This window comes from Perca fluviatilis, chromosome 22 (assembly GCF_010015445.1).
Source record: "Perca fluviatilis chromosome 22, GENO_Pfluv_1.0, whole genome shotgun sequence".
NCBI lineage: Eukaryota > Metazoa > Chordata > Actinopteri > Perciformes > Percidae > Perca > Perca fluviatilis.
The window spans coordinates 2,409,644-2,425,611 of NC_053133.1; the positions used below are offsets into that span (position 1 = coordinate 2,409,644).

Consider the following 15,968-nt stretch of genomic DNA (forward strand, 5'->3'; position numbering starts at 1 on the left):
GGGAGAAGGGACTTAGGAAACACACAAACGGTCAGCCCTTACCAAGTGTTGCATCTCTGCTGTATTCTGTCCCCTGGCTGGTAGGAGCGTCTGCGATGGAAACAGGGGCAATTGTCTCTTTTCAGACAGAGTCCCTGGTGAAGGTAGAGGCCCGGCGGACACTCACAGCCCCCCACACACTCCTCCCTGCACTGGCCTATGGATGCAGCAGGCCCAGGGTGCTGCGGAGACAAACAGCTAGGGGGACAGAGGGACACACAGTCCGAAAACACCTGATCTCTGGGACAGACACGACCTGGAAAGACAGAGAAAAAGAGGATTAAACAGAGGTAAAAAGGACCATGCCAATGTACTTTACATTCCTGCTGCCAGTCTCGTAAAGACAACTGTGATTGCTTACACTGTATTATTAATATTGCTTTGCGCACATAGTCCACAGGATACTAATATGGTTTTATTTCATTACCACATAGTGTGGCTGTCCTCCATGTTATGATGACGTGTTGCTGAGCACACTCTCGGACATAGCTGGCCATAGTGTCACACACTGCAGAATCTCTCTCTTTGGGTGGCAGGCTACAGTACAGATAGAGACAGGTGTCTATGTACACTGCTGGGTCCACCTGAAAGACACAAAGACTCAAACTTATCACTTCTGGGTTATTTATGGTACACCTGCATCAAATATTGCATGCAAAAAAAGAAAAGAAAATTTGACTGAACTAGGAGTTTCCAAGGTCAGAAATTTAAGTATTCCTGCACATGTAGGCTTTAATCGACAGAGATACACACACAGTATTGATTATTATTATGTGGACTTACTGAGAGGCAGACAGAGTATGGATTCTTTTTTTGTGTGCAACAGTCATATGCATTATTAATTCTTCCTCACAAAATACATGCATACAGACAAGGTTATGCAAAGATGCATATTATGCACTACAATATGTTACCATACAATTAATGAGTGTACCAATAATGGGTGGCAAGTAAAAGACAGTGAGAGGTTTGCTATAGAGAAATCACATAAATTATTAACCAGAATTTTATTAAACTTTAATTTCAGTGTAAGATAAGGCCAGATAAACAGACAAGGGCAGCACAACATCCACTTCTGAGGAAAATAAATGATTTATTAAAACAGTACTATTCTTAGCTCTATAACTCTGAAGCATTGAACAACACTTCAGAGCTGGACACATTTCTTTCCTATGTAGAATGGCCCAACTTCGCAGAAGAGGATTGAGATATTCTAGATAGACCTTTTACGGCTTTGGAAAAGGTGTCTGGCATTGCAAAATTAGATGCAGAAGCACTTTATTTATTAACTGGATTAAGGCACTATGCTTTAAGCCCCAAGCCAAGATCAGCTGCAATGGTATTACAACACCCATGTCACACCCAAAATATAAATAAAGATAAAGCCAGAGAGATTTCAAACAAATTTCAAGACAATTCTAAAAGAAGGTTGAACTAAAACTAGTAATACATTCTGCAACTGACACTCAGCTGTTACTTAGTGCTTTACATGTAGTCATTACAGTTCAATAGTCAGTAAGAAAGTCCCATGGCTCACAGCAATCTAACCCATTTCTGCTCTAACAGTTAACTGTTAACACCTGGTCAATTGTTTACTTCCAGGAGCATTTTGATTTTCAGCTAACTACAAGCTTTGCTTTCAAAGAAATTCAATTAAAGCATAACTAAAAGGACTACCATGGAATGAAAAAAAACAGTTGATAAGTAAGTATCAAGTGTGTCTGACCCGGAGACGGCAGTTTGTGAAAGGGTTTTCCAGTAGTCGGTGACACACTGACTCTGCCCGGCTGCGTAGGGAAAGGTCTCCAGAGACGTCACAGCTGTGACCGAGCTCAGCCGCATCGCTGCAGCCCTGAGGGAAGCATGGGAAACAGAAAAGCTCAATTACAGAGGACACATACAGTAGAAATATCACAGGACTCAAAAACAGCTGCTGAAACATTCATCTCCTACAACCAGATGGTTTGTTGTTGTTTTGCTTTTTGTTAGAAGCATCAAAATGCTGTGTTTGGTTGTAAGTGTGTATTCAGAGAGCACATATATCTCAAACTGGTAAATAAAATGTATAGTGGTAAGAAAAAGCCATAATGTTGCAACAAAAGTGAAATACTCCTTTAATGCATTCAGTGTAGTACCTCACTCTGCTCGTCAGGAACTTTCCATGAGTTGCCGAAGCTGGCGGCGTACTGAGACACAGTTCCATCCATTGTGGTGAAATCATCTACAGCAAGACACAAATTGGTTACTAATGCATTGCAAAGGTGTGTGAACATTAAAACATCTAAGAATTAGGGTTAGCTAAGTTAAATCGTGAGACAATGTGGAACAAATAACCCTGGGTCAGAGACAGTAAAAAACAGTATGTGTGTGTGTGTGTGTGTGTGTGTGTGTTTGTGTGTTTGTGTGTGTGTGTGTGTGTGTGTGTGTGTGTGTGTGTGTGTGTGTGTGTGTGTGTGTGTGTGTGTGTAGACGAGTGCTTAGGGCCGTCTTACAACACCGAAAAGAGATACAACAAAAATATTTATTAATTTAACTTTTTTTTTTTAAGTAAGTGCTGTAGTACAACTAGCAGGAGACAAGTTATAATTGAGGTAAGTTTGGAGACATTACCTTATTTAATCATTAAATTAATAAATATTTTGTATCTCTTTTTGGTGTTGTAATTTGTAGACGGCCCTAAGCACTCGGTAGCAACAGCAGCAGAGACGAGAAGCCAACAGGCAAGTGTTATTTACATAAACTTCTGGTGTACTTACAAACTTTCCAATCCATCGTTGTACTAGTGTAGAAGTTTGGTATCATTTCGGGCATTAGGGGGGTCACTAAGCGCGCTAAGCTATTCAGCTGATAACGCTACTCTACGCTAACTCTCCCAATGTTCGACCCAGCTGAAAAAAGCTTCTGGGGGGGTTGTTTGGCTCGAGGTCATGGTGCAAAGGACCCTAGGGTGAAATTACTCCGAACCATCACTTTAATAATCCCCAAATTGGTCCAGTCGGAACACAAGAAAAAAAGGGTTCTAGGAATGTTATGTTCTAGGAACTGCAAAAACCCCTCCGGTCGGAAAGCGGTCTATGGACTATCTTAAGACAGAATGCAAAAATAGTTTTTCAAAAATAGATGTTGCTGTTGTGTTATTTAAATGTAATTTTTAAATTCTGTGTGCATCGAAAATGGGGAATTATTCTCCTTTACTGCTTTGTTTTGTGTGTGTTTGCATCGATTTTATCTGTTCCACTTTCCGCACCGTCAGCATTGTTGTTGTAGACTCCACAGAGCCCCCTGGTGGCTGCCAGGTGCTCGGCGGTCACTGTCAGGTAGACTGTGTTGGTCAGGTCAAACTTCGCTCTTACTCCCAGGCCGCTCTCCACAAACACAAAGTCCCCCAGCCAATGAACACTCACTCCTGTAAGAAGTAAAACATTAACCAAAAAAAGTTGTTGTGTTGCAATTTTCTACTTTGTAGTGCTATATAATCAACAGCATTTCATTTTTGTAAGTTCAGCGAATAGTATTTCTAGTGGAGTTGAAGAAAGCAAACAACCAGTATGCACATCCATCAAAAGAGTATTAGATAAACTTTTCAAATGATGCCATAAGACACTTACATTTAAATATCAATTTATTAAGAACCAAAATGTTGATTTAAGTACACTCGGTCTAGTAGGTTCAGTGCAGATACCAATTTGTAAGAGAAATGGAAATAAAAAAGAGCTTTCCTGAAATAGTTTACCGTTCTGGAAGAGTGGTTCTCCATTTTGAACAGTGAGGTTGTTCAGCAATAAGCTCTTTTGATGAATTGAAACCAAATCTAGACCCAGCATCATCCTCAAAGCCTGAAAGCAGAGAGCCACAGACACATTACTATGTACACACACACACATACAGTACATATTATAAGTTATAAGCAGACAATTCCATTATTACTTTTCTAACAAACTGCCTATATTATTGCACATTACCAAATCATAAGCAAAGCCAGACTGTCTATCATTGGCACCCAGCTAAGCTCCACAAGTCATTATCATTGTTTATGCATATTCACTGCTATATTATGGCTACTTGTGGGAAAATTCTAGTAAAAAGTACAAGGATTTGTGACTAATAATAATAATAATAATTCTACCGCTTCATCAACATCTTGAGCCGTGGAATCTGCTATGTTTCATACCTTACTGCAGTTTCCTGTACCGTGACAGACTGTTCTGATGTAGACTGCCCAGGTGCCATCAGTAGATGAGGCCAACAGGTAAGTGCAGCTGCCCTGGAAGTGGAAGTGTTTCCTATCAAAAGTCTGGTAGTGAGCTCCACCCCAGGACATGCAGGTGGCTGAGCTCTGAGGCACCCTGACGCTACCCAGCAGACCACCCCGCACCACAGGGGAGGACTGGGAGTCTGTGGAGGAGGGAGAAGTAGTCTTTGTAAGTTATGTGATGGTATCATATGAAATACAAGCAGTGAGCATCTGCAGGAAGGAAAATACTACTAAAAAAAAGAGAGATTTTAAGAATAACAGAAATTAATTCATATGCCATTAATCAATGCTTAAACGACAACAAAAACAGGTACGTAGGTCCGGTATGTAGGTGGTGGAATGTAACTAAGTACATTTACTCAAGTACTGTACTTAAGTACAAATTTGAGGTACTTGTATTTTCTTTTCATGCCACTTTCTACTTCTACTCCGCTACATTTCAGAGAGAAATATTGTACTTTTTACTCCACTACATTCATCTGACAGCTTTAGTTACTTTACAAATTAGGATTTTTGCATAAAATCTGATTTTTTATTATAAATTAAACTACCCAACAATATACAGGCCTGTACAGCTGAAAGGACTAGCCTTTTGTTGATCGTTTCCAGTTTCTAAAATGGGAGCATTCTTCTGCATTGAGCACTACTCAAATAAATACTAAATACTTTAAGTAAATGTACCTGATAATACTTACATACTTTTACTTCAGTAACATTTTCAATGCAGGACTTTTACTCGTAACAGAGTATTTCTACAGTGTGGTATTAGTACTTTTACTTAAGTAAAGGATCTGAATACGTCTTCCACCACTGAGTATGTGTATGTATGTGCATGTGTGTGCAAGTGTGCATGGACGCTCTCTGACCAGGGACAAGAGTGTAGGTGCAAGACAAGCAGGTCTGGTCGGAGGCATTCCTCCAGCTCAGCCCCCACAGGCTGCTGCAGCACTGCTCCATGGGCATGAGAGAGGAGTTTTGAACGCCAGGGAACTTCTCACAACTCCACGTAGAGTAACACTGGCCACGCACACCCACACCTGGGGGGTGGAGGACAGAGAGAAAAATGGTATTAAAAGGATGGAAATGTAGAGGAAATGGGTTAGAGAAAAAAATATGAGAAAAGAGTGCAGTGCTCCAAAGCGCACTGAAGGAAGGTCTGGCTACTCCACATAGCATTCAGGGATGGGAGGATAACGTGCTCTGGTTTAATGGCATTTTTCTTTTTTTTAAGAAAATAAAAATAGTCAAAAACTCAGATTGGACAGATAGTCTAGCTAGCTGTCTGGATTTACCCTGCAGAGATCTGAGGAGCAGTTAACCATAGTCCTCACAAATCCACCGGAGTTTAGAATGCCAACACAAAGAAAGAGGAAGGGGACGGAAAATACATGCATCCAGCTGAATTTCCCACGGCACCAGAGCAATCCCGGAAGTGGAACATCGAGGATATAGACTATCCTGGAGTAGTCACTGTCTTTAGATCTTTAAAATACATGAGAAATAGTGTTTTATTAAATCCAGATTAGATGGTAAATGAAGTTTAGAATCTTGAAAGAAACCTGTGGAAAAGTCATTGGTAGGTTGTTTTCGTATTATTAATTGGTAATTCAAAGTAGTTAAAGTGATTTGTAATACTTTTCTTATTTTGTCGTTAAATAAAAATAAGCTTAAACTGTGGGATGAACAACAACCTTACCTCACCTTGATTACATGGGAATAAAGAAACACGATAAGACACAATGTCATGTGTAAAGTCATACACTGCTTACTGAGTATTACATATAGTACTTCATTTGAAATGACGATGTCACATAGTCGTCCTCAGTCATTCCCACCCTTCAGCCACATTCTCACCTCCCCAGCACCCTGCATTTCCATCCATCCTGACTTTGTCTCTCTTTCACCTGCTCACCTGTTTCCACTTTGTCTCATCAGCCCTGCAGTATAACTGGTCCATTTCCACACATTCCCTGCCATGCCATCTGAACCTGTACAGTTACCTGTACCAGAATCCAGAACCTGTCCCTGTAACCTAAATCAGGTAACCGTGGAACCTGTACCTGTACCTGAACCTAACCACAATCTGTACCTGTATCTATTTACCTACCAGCACCCATTTCCTGACCCATTCCTGTTTACCCATGGCCTCTCTGTTACATTTAAATCTAATAAAATAATATAAATTTCCTGTGCAGCTAAAGTCAGTTTGCTTTCTAAGTTGCACACACCATACAAAAGTAAAACATGTTTTAATGATGTGTAGATAATGATTTCATATTTTGTTAAGTACAGTAAATTTACATATAGTACCAGTCAAAGGTTTGGACACACTTTCCCATTCACTTGAATGTGAGGTGGTAAAGTGTGTCCAAACTGGTACTATATATTTCCAATTTATCACCAACTTTGTGTTCTTGTTCTCACCTTCAGAGCAGCGTGGTCCGCCCCAGCCCTCACAACATGCCCTCACTGTCTTGTTCACCATCTGGATCTCCATCTCTGGGAACCTTAGAACAACAGACACATCAGGTAAAGAGCCAATAGGTACACAATACTGCATTGCTGTGAGTTACGGGTATTATGGACCAGCTTCCCATACAGATTCAGCGTGTTACCCTTTAAAGCCAGTTAATTGGATACTGTTGTATGTTCAAAAGTACATCATCTACCCCAGCTGACCAAACGTGTACACCTTTAAAGAAAACACATAACATTAGGCATTGTTTTAAGAAATGTCTCACTTTTGTGAAGGCAATAACCAGGGCAACACAGAATCAGCGGACGCTGAATTCGGCGGAATTTTCCAGATTTAGATTACTGTATATAACTATTCTCTGCACTGGGTTGGTTGTTAAGTTGGTTTCCCCAGGAGGGTGTAATATACACATATCATTTATGTTCCAGCTATTCCCCCTTAATCCTACCCACGCCCACCTTACCCAAAGGTGCCCTTAACAACCGAAACATGATCCGTCACCACATTCCCACCACAACACATAATACTAGAGGAAATGTGATCTGGGAAATGTTTCATGCTGGCTTTTCGTCTGAAATTGGAAATGCCTCCGATACTGCCTAAAATGCTGGTATGGTCTATGCACCGATCCAATACAACGTAATTTAGCCTAGGAAAGATAAAGTAGTTTCTTTATGTTCTTTTTCTGTACTGTCAAAGTAGACAACAAAAGAAAGTTAATATCATATCACATCTATACATGGTTAGTAGTGTACAACAGTTAAAAAAATAATAATATATATAACATGCCATGCACAGGTTCAGGTATGAGAATGAGAATCGGTAACAGGAAGAAAAAAATGGAATCGTAACATCTCTAATATAATCAACACCAGCCATACTTCCATTATGCTTTTGAAGTCAAGAACTGAGAACACCCCGAGTTACCCTGTTTACCAGAAACTCTTCAAACATGAAAGACGAAGAGACATACCAACAGACTGACAATGACTTAATTTTTCACCTACTTGTACAAGAAACAGGATGCGTTCAGACCCTGTTGTATGTAGTAGAGTGCGATGCCATCATCACCGCCGTGTTTGATGCGCATCCTGTCCACATCCAGCCTCCAGCCCTGGGTGCTGTACTGATACACCTGTGAACACCTCACTTCAAGCTGCAGGCGTGGGGAAAGGACTCGCTCCACTCTCTCCTCCACCGTGTGTTCACACAAGTGTCTGAAGCACAATACATAGATTTAATGTCCTCTCTAATACTTCATTTTCAAGTGAACTGTTGTCCACATTGGTAATTGCATAAAGTTGAATTCAAGGTCCTGAATTCTGAGGGCCAAGAAGAAACTTCTGTTCACTACTTGCATAAAAGATCCCTACTATAAAACACATACCAAGACAGCAACAGACAAAGTTAGTAAGGTATGTGTTGACTGATTGTTGTGCAATTGTAATTAGGTTGTAATTAAGTTCCTTTATAAAAAGACACGGAATTAGAAGAAAAATATCATCAGTAGCCGTTCTTATGTAATTTTATTATGGCAAGCAACAGATAAACAACTTCCTTACTGATACACAGAACTTGTTATATTATGTGGAAGTGGAAGCTTATTAATGTAATTAGTTTTTTCTATAATGTGTTTTAACAGAATAATTGAGTTAAGCGTTACAATATTGTCTCATTTGCTGCAACTGCTCATTACTTCAATACACTCCAGTCTATGAAGACACATTCATCCATTTACATTAGCCAAAAACAAAATCCTAAGCACTATTAAAACCTCGACAGCGTTACCTTCAGTATAGAGCCTGATGTGTTTTGGACTATCTTCTGTAACGAGTATTTCTACTGAAACTGGTTGGTCGGGGGGTTAGGGCCTTGTGCTTGGAGAAGCATTATTTTAATATGAACTTACTATAATTTACACAGTATGCACTCAGACAGGTGAGTCTTGCTCATTACCGTTGTCACATTATATCTTCTCACCTTCCTCATCTCTACAGTATACTCTATAGCAGGGATCTTGAACAGGGGGTCTGTGATCCCTAGGGGGTCCTAAGAGTCAATGCAGGGGGGCCTCTAAAATAGTGTTATGTTTTGTAATTTTTTTCTATTTAAAAAATGAAAAAGTCCTAAAATGTTAGTGCAGAGGGGGCACCAAATTATTGTTTTTTGAGTTTTTTTTTTTAATCCAACGTATTTTTAGCAAAAAATAAATCTGCCTATTCGTGGAAAAAGCTAACTAATTTCACTTACACAACACAACGATAGACTTACTGGCCTACAGATAGCCACTAAACTAGCCATCCACAGATACAGTTACTGTGCATTCCACATGGATGTTTAACATTACAACATGATGTATAAATATATGAATACGTCAATAATTATTACTTTGAGATTAGTATTGTACGCACCATAAAAGGTAGGCTACGTGTAAAGGCTTTAGGCCGCCCTACACATTATTATGCACAATATATGCAGTAGGGGGTCCCTGCTATGTCTGTCTTTCAGCTAAGGGGTAAACAGTCTAAAGAATGGGCTTAATCCAGCTTTGACTGGTCTGAATCATGCTTACCCCATTCCCATCACTATCTGCAGTCCAAGGAGAGTCAGTAATAGAGTCCCCATGGTCCTCTGCTGAATGTTTGTGCTCAGAATTCCTGTAAAAAAAGTTTGCGGTCAAGTCTTTGCATTCATAATTTCTAATTAAATATCATTTTTGTCTTAAAGGAAATAAAGTCACCATAATTAGCAGCTGAAGAAATTCTTCAGTCAGGCAGGTTCACACACGGCCTAATGAGTATGCCTATAGACTTTTACCAATCAATCCGGTGTTGCTGCTATATTTCATTGTGAGTGATCAACCCAATACATCTTAAATTCCTTGAAATGTTTTTTATAATCTTATTGTCCTGCTACAATAAACAAAAGGTCCACTTACCTTTTAGGAATCCCTTGCCATAAAAAAGTCCTTGCGGAGCCCCAGATGCAGGGTTTTAAATGTGGGGTAGGGGGAGCGGGGGGGTGGGTGGGTGACTCATGGGGTGCACAGTAGCATGTGAACCTGCTGCCATTGGATAGAAGTGGCAAAGTCACAGCTGGGAGGACAGGCATTGGTCAGCGGACCTGTGACGGCCGGGCACATCTACTGACCTCGCCCCGTCAAACATTACTGTAGGGCGGTGTAGGGTGCTGGTGATGGCGGGGCCGCTGGAGCCTCAGCCACTTAATAAAGAGATGTTTAGCACAGCCTAATCTTGTAAAGAGAGGCATTTAAGGGAAGGATGATGATGATGAGGGCATTTATTCAATGAAGCGTGCCATCTCGGGCTGACCCGAATGCTTCGAAGCGTGACCGTTGCCATGGTTATCGACGTCCAAACTAGCCTTCGAGTTCTTCAGTGTTGTTTTCATAAGTTGTGTCTATGAAGTCTGTTACCTCGTCGAATAGCTTCCCCCGTCCAAGTGGATCAATGACCCACACATACTGTTTATCTGGACATACAGTAGGCTACATATTTGACTGAGTCACTATCGCTAGGCTAAGTGTTGTCTGTAAATAACCAACCTGATGTTAATAACCAACTGTTTGGTCGTTAGTCTGTGATTTAGCTAGTTGGATACGACAGTCTGATGCTGATACTGTTAGCAGCATCCCAGTCAAGCTAACGTTACGTTAGCTAGCTACATCCCCACCAGTAACCTGCATCATTGAACGAGTTACCATACTGGTTGCCAAAGTAGGGTCCGGGGACCACCAGGGGTCCTTGAGGAGGTTATAGGGGGCTCCCAGCAAAAAGGTTACTATTTTCTTTATAATTTCATCCATAAGTAACACAATGACAAAATGTATGACTATTTTGGTCATGGATGACCAAAAAACGACAAAGAAAATAACAGTTAGGTTTCAAAATTTTACATAAAACATACGCTGCTATCGCTAATTATCTTATTGCTAAATTTACATAAACATATGATGCATTGTTACAGATTAAACCACTAAGCAGTAATTAAAGGAACACAGCGACTTATTGAGACTTTGTCTTATTCCCCGTATCCCCCAGAGTTAGATAAGTCCATACATACCCTTCTCATCTCCGTGAGTGTCGTAACTCTGTCTGACGCACCCACCGCTAGCCTAGCTTAGCACAGATCCTGGAGGTAACCGGTTCCAACTAGCCTACTGCTCCAAATAAGTGACAAAATAACGCCAACATGTTCCTATTTACATGTTGTGATTTGTAGAGTCACAGCGTGTACAAATAACAAGGTCACATGAGACACAGACTACGTTTACAAGCTGTCAATTTTCGGGTTATGGTCGGGTTAAGGTTACTATTCGGGTTTCTGAAACATTCAGAATAACCCGTTTACATGCGTGAGCAGAGAGAGTTACTCCTGTATACATGGAATTTGTAATCAATTGGTAATATCCCGACGTAAACGGCGACGCACGGTTAGCGTCTGGACGTAGCCTACGTGTAGCGCTCCCCTCAGTATTTATATTGATAAGGGTAGGGCTGTCACGCTCACTCTTTTGCTTCACTGTCGTACCTCTCTCGTCTGTGTTAAAAAACAACAACCGAGACCTGACTTTCCAGCCGATCGTCATTAACCCCCTAAATGCTGGTTTAGACAGGTTTCAGAAATACATTATCTTTTACATAAAACAAACATAGAATACATTTTAAACTGCTTTTAACATTTTTATCATAACTTTTTAAATGAATTTTAACCTTTTTAATCACACTATTTATATGCTCTGTTTTTTAAATGATACTACAAACATCACTCATCACCTCATGCTTTTTTAACCGGGTTACATACGGACAACCTTAAGACGCAATAACTTTTCGGTCACTTTCTTATAAATCTCACTATCTCGGTACTTTCTGCCGTCAACAAAAGACATTATATTCATGGTTTTCACCACACTAATAAAGAAATTGGTTTCCTCCTCGCTCCAAAAGTGTTGTGCTGTGCTGTGTCTCGCCATGTTTACCTCTACTTCTTGTTTACTTCCGGTATACTGCGCGCAGGTTTTCTGCATTGACATATATATAACTATATTATTATAGTATATAATTATTATTATAACTATGTTTTCTGGCGCATACAAGAAGTTCCTCTACTCAAAAGACCAAGATTCCTTGCGAATAGAACATGCGCAGAACACAAATCAATGTTCCTTTTGATGGAGATATGCCGATACGCGGTTACATGACCAAAATTTCGGGTTAGAAAAGGGGTATCCCAGGTAGCATATTCGGATTTTAAAAACCGGAATATGACCATATTCGGGTTTCTGCTGGTGTTTACATGGCCGTGCGCGACCGGGTTATTGCTAATATTCCGGTTTTGAACGGGTTATTGGCTGCATGTAAACGTAGTCACAGCCATCTTCTAACCTGGGAACTATATTCTCAGAAGGCGAAGCACTGCTACGTGAGCGGAGTGATTAGTACTCTGCTCCTCACCACGGGGCTTCTCAGGTGCTGCGAGCAAATCACTCCGCCCAAGTAGCAGAAGTACTTTTGATACCTTAAAGATCCAATATGTAATATATTTACTGTATTAAAAAATACCACAATATATCATCAGCCATTAAGGAAACATGTTGAATACAATTTCCCCTGACAACAATGCTACAGGCAGTATTTTCCCCTTTTTTTTATTCCGGGACCGAATGTCCCAGGCTTCCAGACATTAAACGCAAACATGCAAAGACAACATGCTGCAGCCATGATATAGCAGCAAGCAAACAAACTGGATTAACAGAGATTCATTCTACCCAACCTAAAAAAAAAAAATCTTTAACAGTTGCATGATTCATTTAAAAGATGGAGGAAGCCGAGTTGGCTAATTTCCTCCAGATCAGGCGAGTACAGGCAAGCATTGAGCCTTACCCTAATTTATCACTGCTACTAGTAGGGATGGGCATTTTCAGTCATTTCAAAGTTTGTGTACTCAAAATAAATTATATAGAGTACTCTTCCACACAATAAAACAGATATGGTGAAATTAGTGTGTAGTACAGAGTAGTATTTTCTGGTTCAAGATGTATGTTTTTTTTTATATTCCAATGCTCCTGGCCACCTTGCAAAGATATTTAAGGTGGGGCTTCCAGCACAGCTGGTGGTCAAGTATGAGACCCCAAAACTTATTTTCATAGACAATTTTTCATTATCAGTTACTCTGTTACATTTATGTATTATATTATATTTAATTTAGATCATTTATTTGAATCAAACCAAGTTTAAATGTATTCATTTCTTTTGTGACCACTTTGAAGATGTGCTGTAAAGTCACCCTGCAACCACAAATAGTTGTGTCATCTGCAAAAACAATACATTTTAATATATATGATACTTTACAAATGTTATTAAGGTAGAGGATAAACATTTTTGGACCCAACGCTGACCCGTGTGGGACGCCACAGGAAATGCTGAAGCTGAACCCATGTTGACTGTCCATTAGTGAATTTAAAAAAAAAAATGTATCAATGAAGCTATCCAGCCTTGCACACCATGGCCGGGTCATCTGGGCAGTGTTAAAACCTTAGACCGTATTGCTAGCAATTTTATTTAGTCGTGGTATTTTCCAGAACTGAGTGTTTTTTTTTTTTTTTTATGTTTAGCCTAGGCTTCCCATACATATGGTAGGTGCCAATTAGGTGTGTGCACATTGGGCGTTTCCCAATATGTGTTCTTCTATTGACTTGTGTGATTGTGTCCCTGTGAAACGTCATCTCGTGTTGCCAAAGTACTGTCCCAATACACAAGTTCGCATTTCGCCAAGAACAGTTAAAATTCCCGGATGTATTCTTGACACGCCCATTTACCAAGGATACATCGGTTGGTAACTTGCATTGACATATAGGTAACTTGTATGAACTTCGCAGCACCTGTATCCCAACATTCATTTCGGCATTCAATGATGGTTGGATTTCCAGTAGGCCTACATAGACAGCCCAAAAACGGGACAATTTTAACAATTTTCGCCATCTTATTCATCACTAAATTCACTTCTGAGAACATTTTAGGCGAGAAATTAACGGTTTCATTTCGAATATAGGCAGTCTTGTGAAAATCTTTGCCGAATTGACAATTTGCTCCAAAGTTTTTGGAGTTTTCGGAGCTCCATAAAATGACGCGGCCACCAGCTTGCGCCTGCCGGGGCCGCTTGCTCGGCGCTCGGACAGTCACACTCAGAGACCCCGCTGTAAGACGGAGGTCTTTTAGACCGGCCCCGTAAATAAGAGGCTTTTATTTCGCCGTTTCGGATCGTTTGTTTAAATATCACAACACATGTAGTTAACTGTCTTTTCGGAGTTAAACTCAACAAGCACACACACACACACACACACACACACACACAGCGCAGCAGGCAGAGGAGAGATATACCATAGATAGACTGTATATTATTAGTCTATGAGATATACCCGTATCTTTTCGGGAGACTTAAACCTTATGCCATAGGCTATAGCCTACATTATATTTTGTATTTAGTTCATATTTTTGGTGTATTTGTTTTCTGATTTATTAGAAGTTGAGTTTCAGTCTTTATGATAAATGAACAGTTGTACATAAATTGGTAACATGCTATGACATGTTATGTAGACTAAAGGGGAAACACCAACCTTTATAATTTGAATTTCTAATTTCCATCTCCCTGGGCATATACAGTGCACTACAATAATATAGAAATGATAATTCCACATAACACTGATGGGAACACATAGGACACACCAGTGCATATGCCTATTTATTTGTTTAATTTAAACTGACTTAAACTTATATGCTAATAATAGTAGGGATCACGTTCCAGTCTTTTGAATAAGTAAGGGGTGTTTGAGCTAAACCATAAACAATAAAATTAAAGCTCAATTAGTTTTATTTTTCAATATTATTGCAATAGTTGTAGCATTATGAGGTTTTCTTGTCCGGAGATTGTTTTAATACAAAGTGGTTACATTGTTGTGGTTTTTATTTCTAGCTGGTATTTTGGAGCCTTGCAGGTAGCCTATGTGCTGGGAGTGTTGAGCAATAACAGGAAGAAGGCATCGTCTCAAACTGTTAACAGCGTTTTCTGTGCTTGTGAACTTGCGAGTTAATTCTTCCAAGAACAACCAGCAAGAACGTTCTCCCCAAGAGCACAAGTCCGTACTTGCATGTACCGTGCATTCTTGGTATTTGAGAAACGCCCAGTGTTTTCTGTTGGTAATGTAAGTCCCTTTTGGGAGGAATTTGGGCTTTTTCACTTTGTAAACCTATAACATGCACAAAAAGATATATAACACAATAAAGGAAAGGGAAAAAGGCAAAAAGCATAATATGAGCACTTTAAAAGAGCTTCAGGAGAATGGGATAGAGATGAAGGATTGGACAGCTTGCTGAGAGGTAGCTGTTTTGTTGTTTGTTGTTATTTTGCCTCAGTTTAATTTAGTTTTTGTATCTAGTTTTTGTTTTGTTAAAGGTCCCATGGCATGAAAATGTCCCTTTATGAGGTTTTTTAACATTAATATGAGTCTGCCTATGGTCCACCAGTGGCTAGAAATGGTGATAGGTGTAAACCGAGCCCTGGGTATCCTGCTCTGCCTTTGAGAAAATGAAAGCTCAGATGGGCCGATCTGGAATCTTCTCCTTATGAGGTCATAAGGAGGAAGGGCAAAGAGAAACATCATGGCTTGCAAACAGGCAAAGCATGGCAGTTGGTCAAGGCCACAACCCCACCCCCCACCTTGACCCCCTCTCTCCTCCTCATAGCATTTAAAGCTACAGACACAGAAATGGCACGTCCTAAGGAAAGCTCATTGTGGGACTGGCTCGTGGAGGCTGTAATTCTGCACCAAGACTGAATTTCGGGAAAGAGACTTCAGATACAGTATTAGGGGACCACTAAGGTCTATATAAAAGAGACTTCAGATACAGTATTAGGGGACCACTAAGGTCTATATAAAAGAGACTTCAGATACAGTATTAGGGGACCACTAAGGTCTATATAAAAGAGACTTGGGGACCACTAAGGTCTATATAAAAGAGACTTCAGATACAGTATTAGGGGACCGCTAAGGCCTATATAAAAGAGACTTCAGATACAGTATTAGGGGACCACTAAGGTCTATATAAAAGAGACTTCAGATACAGTATTAGGGGACCACTAAGGTCTATATAAAAGAGACTTGGGGACCACTAAGGTCTA

At 40.1% G+C, this 15,968-nt stretch overlaps 1 protein-coding gene and 1 long non-coding RNA gene across 2 annotated transcripts in view; one reads left to right on the plus strand and one right to left on the minus strand.

Moving 5' to 3' along the window:
* scospondin (subcommissural organ spondin) overlaps positions 1-9,422 on the minus strand; it is a 204,355-nt gene extending 194,933 nt beyond the window's left edge. The window contains 11 exon segments of the mRNA XM_039789616.1: positions 43-295; positions 467-623; positions 1,766-1,891; positions 2,175-2,260; positions 3,287-3,445; positions 3,773-3,875; positions 4,211-4,434; positions 5,161-5,331; positions 6,719-6,801; positions 7,778-7,987; positions 9,343-9,422. Coding sequence (XP_039645550.1) covers positions 43-295; positions 467-623; positions 1,766-1,891; positions 2,175-2,260; positions 3,287-3,445; positions 3,773-3,875; positions 4,211-4,434; positions 5,161-5,331; positions 6,719-6,801; positions 7,778-7,987; positions 9,343-9,395 — 1,625 coding nt within the window. The 5' untranslated portion in view covers positions 9,396-9,422.
* LOC120552009 lies at positions 242-6,823 on the plus strand. Its single transcript, XR_005637954.1, has 4 exons — positions 242-329; positions 4,221-4,288; positions 6,230-6,335; positions 6,725-6,823. It is a non-coding gene; the product is annotated as an uncharacterized LOC120552009 (long non-coding RNA).
* Positions 9,423-15,968: the final 6,546 nt, after the last annotated feature.